We start from the raw sequence: 8,779 nt of genomic DNA on the forward strand, positions 1-8,779 counted from the left end.
TATATATATATATATATATATATATGACTATTTTAAAGAATATACGACATGTTCTTTGCTGAAATTTTAGAAAATACAGAAAAACACGAAGAGAAAACATTACCTGCGATCTATTCACCTAGAAATTATCTCTCAATATTTAGTTTTTTCCTTATAATTTTGTCTATGAATATTTTTATAAACAAGCTAATTAGACTGAGGGGCTAAGTTTCCAAGTTGTATATAACCTCCCATGAAACCGTTTTTTGTTTTGTTTTGTTTTACTGAAAGCTTCATTTGTCACTTTTAATGGTCTAAAAATTTCCCAATGACCTTAAGACAAACCCAGATCTGCCCAAGCCCCGGTCTCTTGGTTTAATGATCTTATACCAACACAAGATGGCAGCAACAGCAGAAGAAAGAAGCCCTTTCTTTTGTTGAAATGAAGTTATTGCTCACAAAACATGGTCAAAAGAAAGTTTGGCACTTCTTGTAGTGCAGAACAGAGCAGACGGTAGACTGGGTTGGTATTAAGTGGAGCAGGTCAGAGAACTGGCCAAGACAAAAACTGGAAGGCAAGGATATATAGAACCTGAGACCTGGCGTTGGCTAGTTTTTTCTCTAAAGAGAAAGACTGTAAATATTTTAGGCTTTGTGGTCTGTACAGTCTCCTTTGTAACTGCTCAGCTCTGCTTGGGTCATAGACAATCACAGACAATGCATAAATAAACGAGTGTGACTGTGTTCCAATGAAACTTTATTTATAGGCACAAATTTGAATTTCATATAATGTTTCCATGTCATGAAATAATATTCTTCTTTGATTTTTCCCCCTCAATTATTTAAAATCCATTTGTAACTCATGGGCCACAAAGCCAGACAACAGGCCAAATTTCATCGTCTGGCTGTTGCTGGTTGATCTCTGACCTATGACATCAGCTAAGTTATACAGAACAAGCTCTTTTTTGGTTCTTGACATAACGTGGTCCAGAGTACAGATAAGCATAAAACAGTGATTAGAAACCCATGCTAGGAGTTTGAGGAGGAAAGATCAGAAAGCTGAAGTGACACTGGCTTACAACGGCTTCAGCCCCAGGGTCAGTTTGGGTAAGATGTTGGGGCCTAGGTGAAAGGTAAAGGACATCATCAAGAATAATTGAACCTGAGATCGAGGTTAAATGAACCAAGGACTTGTGTGTGGCTTTATTCCAGAACCTAAGCCAGTCTCCTGAAGGTGCATTCTTTACTCACAAGTGGAGTCAAATAGATACAGATAGATAGATGGCCTGGAAAAAGCAGGGAGAGGGGAGGAAGACTGTTCCTGACTTTGACATTTGACCAAGCTGGAAAAATGAAGATTAGTCATGACAGGATGATTGATGTTCTTTAATTTGTGGTATTAAATGATGGGATTTCTTTCACTCAGATGATATATCACATTGAGTTTGCAAATACTTTTTGTTTTTTAGTTTGAAACTTGGTCATATATCTACTTTAATATTTTAAATAGAGTTTGGAAATTTTAAAGAGTAATCAGACACATGGTTATAAAATAAAGCTTTGTTTTCTGGTGCAAAATGGCCCATGAAAATGTTTCTGACACCTGACGGTTTGGATTTATATTTTGATTGTTTTTATGCTGGATGAGATATACTAGTTATATACTGATGGTACCCAATTGATGTTTATTGATAGTGCTAATGAAAATAATATTTCTATTCCAGACCCTTCCTTGCCTAATTCTCAAGCAACAGTTCCAACAAATGGCTTTATTACATATGGTAAAAGCAGCTATTCACTCATAAAATTAAAGGTACCATGGTACGATGCAGAGAAATATTGCAAGGCTCACGATTCCCTTATTGCTAGCATTCTGGACTCCTACGATCAGGCATTTGTGTGGATGCAAATGCAATCGTCTAGTGAACCTGTGTGGATCGCCCTGAACAGTAACTTGGTAAGATGCTGGAAACACATGCAACTTGACATGATTGATAAATTGTGGTTGAATATGATTCTCTTTCGGTTCATTCTGTTGAATACTTGTTATGTGTCAGAAACTGTGCTGGGCAGTGTGAATGGGACTATCATGGACCAGACCAAATCTTTCAGTGATCCCCTGCTTTCAAGGATCTGGCAAGCTAATGATATGTGTCAGAAATCAAACTAAGAATTATTGAACTGACATTAACTCTTCTATTGCTTTTGAACATTAAAATGATATTCTGCATCTAAACTATTTTATTTATTTCCAGTGTCATGATTACAACTATGCCATGGGAATTAAGAAAGTGGGCCAGTGACTTCGTTGCTGGGTGATGGGGATAACTTTTATGTTATGTAGCAAGTCATTCTGGAGTTGTTATGATTTTTTTTCTTTTTTTGTATATAGGAGATACATTCTTTTTTTTCAATTTTAAAGGATTTACTTTATTATTTTTTTATTGGTTATGAATATTCATGAGATACAAAGCTGATTATCACCCCTCATGCCCAAGATGTGAGGGCCATAAATGCTTATATCAAAAGAATGGAAAGACTTCAAATAAATGACCTAACACTATGCCTCAAAGAGCTTGAAAAAAAACAGTAATCCTGGGCTGACCCGGTGGTGCACTCGGTAGAGTGCGGTGCTTGGGAGCGCAGCGGCGCTCCTGCTGAGGGTTCGGATCCCATATGGAGACTGGTCCGCTCACTGGTTGAGTGCGGTGCAGGCACGACACTGAGGGTTGCGATCCCATTGCCGGTCGCGGTACGGGCGCGACACCGAGGGTTGCGATCCCGTTACCGGAAAAAAAAAAAAAAAAAAAAAAAAAAAAAAAAAAAAAAAAAACCAGCAATCCAAACCTAAAGATAGTAGATGGAAAGAAATAATTAAAATCAGAGCAGAACTAAATGCAGTAGAGACCCAAAAAACAATAGAAAATCAATAAAACAAAAAGTTGGTTTTCAAATAAATAAAATAGAAAAACCATTAGCTAGGTTAACAAAAAAAGAAGAGCGAAATCCTGAACAACAAAAATAAGAAATGAAAAGGGAGGCATTACATTGTCTAATGATGATATACATTATTATTAATTGGAAATTAATAATAAGTGAAACTCTGGAAACTACAAAGATGTGGAAACTAAATAATAAGCTCCCAAACAACCTATGAGTCCAAGAGAAATTAAACAGGAAATAAAAAAATTTCTAGAAAATAATGAAAATAAAGATACATCATACCAAAACCTGTGGGATACTGCAAAAGCAGTACTAAGAGGAAAATTTATTGCAATAAATGTTATAAGTAGTTGTGGAGCCTCTATCCATGTTTGAGAAATATTTGATTGCAGTCAATTTTCTGTATTCCATAAAAGAAAAAGGAATGTTGGCAGAGAATGGGGTGGAGTGAAGGATGAAGCATAGAACTTAGAGTGATAATAGAGTTGCCAAACTCTTCCTAAAATGAGTCTTCTCTGATGACTTGTGATACACCTGTTCTCCTTCCGTCCAGCTGGTCAACCACCAAGCTTCCTGGTAGAGGAAATAGATGTGCCAGATTAAACAAGTGTCAAAGAGAGGTATATACAGAGTGTTATAAGAGGGTAGAAAAGAGACTGGTTGGGCAAGGGGAGAGGACCCAGAGGGCTTCTCAGAGAAAGCCAAACCTTATAGATATAGTCTAGGATGGTAAAATGTAAATAAGGAGTATCAAGAGGCGAAAAAATGGTAGACGGGGCTAAAACTGGAAAGTGGATTGGTGTCATATTTTATAGTTTCCAATGCCATGATGCAGAGATAGAAATGTATACTTTATGCAGTGAGTATTTCCTAAGTAAGGAAGTGAATATTTAAAAGTATTTCATAACAATTTCTGTGATTAACTTAGGTAAGACTTTGAAAATTTTTGTTGACTGTGTTTTTAATAATTAACTTGATAAGTCATTCATTTTCTTGTCACATAGTCACAATTCTCTTATAAGTTTAAAATAGGGTTTTATTTATTTTTAGGAAGACTAAATAGTTTTCCGCTATACCAATATTTATGACTAAAACAATACTGTTTTCACTACTATGGAGTTAATGATTTTGAAAGCATTATTTGATTAAACATGGTAGATACTACAAAATTCTAACTAGAGATGATGCATGGTTTTGATTTTGTCACTGGATCTTTGGTAATTGACTTGGTAAATAAAATGATACCTTTAAAAAGGGGATAATTGAATATTTAAAAAATTCAGTTACCTCTGATTAATGTTATATATCATCCGTTTTTAGGCACTACCTGTTAAATCTCTTTTAGATTGTTAAATGGATACTATTGATAATTAAATTTTTGATGTTATCATTTATTTTCTATGTAACCATAAATTTGTTTGACTAAATTTAATTAGAAATTAAGTGTGCAAATGGAATAAAACAATCAGATTTTTAAAAAATGACATCGTTATTCACATAATTAAAAACCCACCTAACTGAAAATCAAGATTAAAAAAATCTGTTATGTACCCATGTAACCTTAACTAAGTCATTTGTCACTGGGTCTATCTCTACCGCAGAACAATAAGATCAGAAGAGATTAGCATTTCTCTCAGGGGCCCACGAATCCAATGAAAATTACTTCATTTTTATTATAATTTCAAAAATTATATAAGAAATATTTTAGTTTTGTGAAGATAAAACTTCTTTTTTACCTTGGCAACCTGCAAACAAAAAGTTTCATGGAATAAGACAGAATTTCCTAGTTGGTCTTTTTCAAAATAAACCCCTAGGATGTATTGCTGGGGATAGCCAAGAAATAATCAGTTTTAAGAAAGGCTGTATTTACTGAATTTGAGTTTTTAGAAATAATTTATAATGCTCTTTTTATTCTCAAATGGTCAAGATTCTATGTCAAGTCATGGTCTTAAATATACTTTTTATTCTTCACTTTGTTCTTTTGGTATTTTCTAAATGAAGCTTGGCTTCACATTAATGGTTGTTTTTGTTTTTGCAGACCAGTAATGAATACATGTGGACTGACAAATGGCGCATGAGGTACACTAATTGGGCTACTGATGAACCCAAACTGAAATCGGCGTGTGTTTATGTGGACCTTGATGGCTACTGGAAGACAGCNAAATGGCGCATGAGGTACACTAATTGGGCTACTGATGAACCCAAACTGAAATCGGCGTGTGTTTATGTGGACCTTGATGGCTACTGGAAGACAGCATATTGCAATGAAAGTTTTCATTTTCTCTGCAAAAGATCAGATGGTAATTAAATATACAAAAACAATCAGGGAATTTGAAATTTTCTGAATAAGCTACTATACGCCACTGTTAATATTATTATGTGTCTTGAGTAGCTAAAGAGACAAAACACAATCCTGTACATAACAAAGGATTGACTTGGCTAAAAACCAATATAAATAGATGAAAACAATGGAGATAGAATGTTTTCATCATTTCTAGAATTTATTTGCTGTTTATAAATCTCTGAATATTTATTATTGAGGTTATCCTCTGAACAGGTGATGACAGATTCCCCAGGAAATTATGCTTACTCTGTTGTTGACAATACATCTAAATCAAAAACCTTTATCACAATGCATGTATTTTCCTCAGTATCAGTGATATTATGGACACAATCCTAGAATTCTAACTATAACATTTAGTTTTATCACCGGTGCCATTAATAGCTAAGAAGGGTTTATAAGGGTTAGGTTCCTAGAAAAGGAAAATAGTGGCTTGAAAGGGGAATCTCTCTTTTTCTTTTTTTTTAATGTAACATCTTAGTAGGTGTCTATAGATCTACAGTCTTACTTATGAGTGTGATTGATTACCACTATTCCATACTGCACTGTTAAAGTGTATTTAAAATTTTAAAAACGATAAAAGAAAACCAAATAATAAAAATCCATATGATAATGGAGGTTTTTAAAATAATGATATGTAATAAAATTTTCTTTAGCTGCTAAAATATTATTCTGCATAAGACAGAAACTTCAAATACTGCTTTACTTTAAGTGTCTTTTTATTAACAGAAACACCTTCCACTGAACCCCCACAAATGCCTGGCAGATGCCCAGAATCAGAGCACACAGCATGGATTCCTTTCCATGCTCACTGCTACTATATTGAGTCCTCATATACAAGAACCTGGGGTCAGGCTTCTCTGGAATGTCTTCGAATGGGTAAGTACTACATTTCTTGAAAGAAAATCCATAATCATCTATTCTGGAGCCCTGTGATACTAATAACACTACACATTAAAAGCACAAAGAATGTAAAAACACCTGCTTATTTTTTAATGATTTATTTTGTTCATTTGCTGAATAAATTTTTCTTCCTTTCTCCCTAATGTTCAAAATTGTTAGGTGTCTCATTCACGGGTTATCTGGAGTGTTGTACTCACCTCTTACCACTGACAAGCTCAGGTTTTACAAGTGTCCAAGAACCATTTTACCATTAATAGAAAAATATTGGGCCGGCCCCGTGGCTCACTCGGGAGAGTGTGGCACTGGTAGCGCCAAGGCCACGGGTTTGGATCCTATATAGGGATGGCTGGTGTACTCACTGGCTGAGCGTGGTGTGGACCACACTGTGCTGAGGGTTGTGATCCCCTTACCAGTCAAAAAAAAAAAAAGAAAAAGAAAAAAGAAAGAAAAGTATTTACATCTGGTTATTGTATTTTTGAAGAAAAAACAAAACCCAAATATGCACAACAAAGATGAATGATATTCCCCCTGAAATAAAAAATGCTCAATAAAGTTAATTTTTCAGGGTGTGTTTAAAAGCCACTTAGTTAATTATCACTGAATATATTAATGAATTATTCTTACTACATTTTTATTATGCCTAACTCGGGGTTCTTCATGCAACAGTGGTGTGCAAGTGTCATATTTTCATTTCCTTAGGTTCATCCAAAAGTCAGCCTTGACTTGACTTTAAATTTGGAGTGATATGAAATCTGCTTTTTCAGTTTTGATTCATTTATTTGGGGGCTCTGTTGTTAGGTACATATATGTCTATAATTGGTATGTCTTCCTATGGATTGAAACTTTTATCATTATGAAATGTCTTTACTGTGTCTAGTTATAATATTTATCTAAAGGTCTATTTTGTCTAATATTAGTATAGCCACTTCATCTCATTCTTAGGTTTGTTTGCTTAGTATTAACTTTTTCCATGTTTTTGCTTTCAACCTATTTGTGTCTTTGTATCTCAGGTGTGTCTTTTTTAGACAGCATGTAGTTAGTTGAATCTTTCGTATTAAGTATGTACCATTTTTCCAATCTCTTTTTTGATTGGAGTGTTTAATCCATTTACATTTAATGTAATTACAGATAGGTATGATTTAACTCTTCCGTCCTGCCATTTGTTTTCTACTTATCTTATGTCTTTTGGTTCCACTATTTCTCCATTACTTCTTTCATTTGTGTTAAATAGATTGTTTCTATCATACCATTTTAATTTCTTTGTTTCTTGTACTGCATATTGTTTAGTTGTTTTCTTACTGGTTATCCTGGGAATTAGAATTAATATCTTAATTTGCAACAGTCTAGTTCAGATTAATATAAATTTCAATTTCAATAGTGCACAAAAACTTTGCTTTCATATAGCTCCATTCCCTGTGCCCTCCTTCACACTATTATTGTCATACAAAAACATCTTTATATGTTGTATACCTATCAATGCAGATTTACAATTATTCTTTTATATGGTTATCTTTAAATCAGATAAGATAAAAAAAGAGTTATAAACAAGAAATACATTTAGCTGTCTTTTATATTTACCTGTGTGTAGTTACCTTTACTGGGGCTCTTTATTTCTTTATGTGCATTTGAGTTACTGTTGTGTGTCCTTACATTTCAGCCTGAAGGATTTTCTTTAGTATTTCCCATAGTGACAAATTCTCTCCATTTTTACTTATCTAGGAATGTCTTTCCATTTCCTTCATTTTCTAAGGATTGTTTTACTGGATAGAAAATTCCTGGTCTGTAGTCATTTTCTTTTAGCCTTTTGAATATGTCATCTGACTACTTTCTGGCCTCCATGATATATGATGAGAAATGAGTGTCAACATCCCTATACCTGATGAGTCACTTCTTTCTTGCTGTTTTCAATACTGTGTCTCTGTCTTTTGATAGTGTGATTATGATGTATATAGACGTGGATCTTTTAGATGTGGTGGTAACAGATTTCTTTAAGTGCCTAGAACTAGTAAGTCTCCAGGTTTTGCTAAGGGATCCCTCTGTGTGTTGGGATTTGCCTTCAACACTCATCCAGGCAATTTAAAACTCTGCCTTAGCCTTCACCTCCTGCTTGTATAGAGCCTCAAGGTCAGCCAGAGGTGAGAGGTTATGACCTTCTCAAGTCCTTCTCAGGTATGCTTACAACCCTGGGCATGTACACATCCCAATGCATGCAATGGCTTGATTCCTAGGAATATGTCCATGCTTTTTAAAGTCATCTATGGACATCTCATTCCCCATCTTTTTCTTTTAAGTTTTTTGGTTAGTTTGTTGTTTGCTCCAACTATTTTCACTGCCTTAGGCAGCTACAATGTTAGACTATTGCCACGGATAGTTTTTGACAAACACTCTCAGCAATTCCCTTAAAGGTGGCTTGATACTTTTCTCTTGCCATTTTAAACTATGCTGTTGGTAGGATTTCAGTGCAGGAAATCAATGCAGCCTTTATGGAAAACAGTATGGAAGTCCCTTAAAGAACTAGAGATAGAATTGCTATATGACCCAGCAATCCTATTGCTGGGTATGTACCCAAAGGAATGGAAATCATGTTGAAGGAATACCTGCATTCCCATGTTT

General features: G+C 34.7%; 1 protein-coding gene across 1 annotated transcript in view; it reads left to right on the plus strand.

The window, feature by feature from the left end:
* LOC103608100 (macrophage mannose receptor 1-like) overlaps positions 1–8,779 on the plus strand; it is a 40,613-nt gene that overhangs the window by 18,356 nt on the left and 13,478 nt on the right. The window contains exons 10-13 of the mRNA XM_008592543.1: positions 1,704–1,936; positions 4,961–5,001; positions 5,098–5,222; positions 5,993–6,142. Of these exons, the coding sequence (XP_008590765.1) occupies positions 1,704–1,936; positions 4,961–5,001; positions 5,098–5,222; positions 5,993–6,142 (549 nt within the window). The remainder of the gene's footprint in view (positions 1–1,703; positions 1,937–4,960; positions 5,002–5,097; positions 5,223–5,992; positions 6,143–8,779) is intronic.

This window comes from Galeopterus variegatus, unplaced genomic scaffold (genome assembly GCF_000696425.1).
Source record: "Galeopterus variegatus unplaced genomic scaffold, G_variegatus-3.0.2 Scaffold8011, whole genome shotgun sequence".
Taxonomy (NCBI): domain Eukaryota; kingdom Metazoa; phylum Chordata; class Mammalia; order Dermoptera; family Cynocephalidae; genus Galeopterus; species Galeopterus variegatus.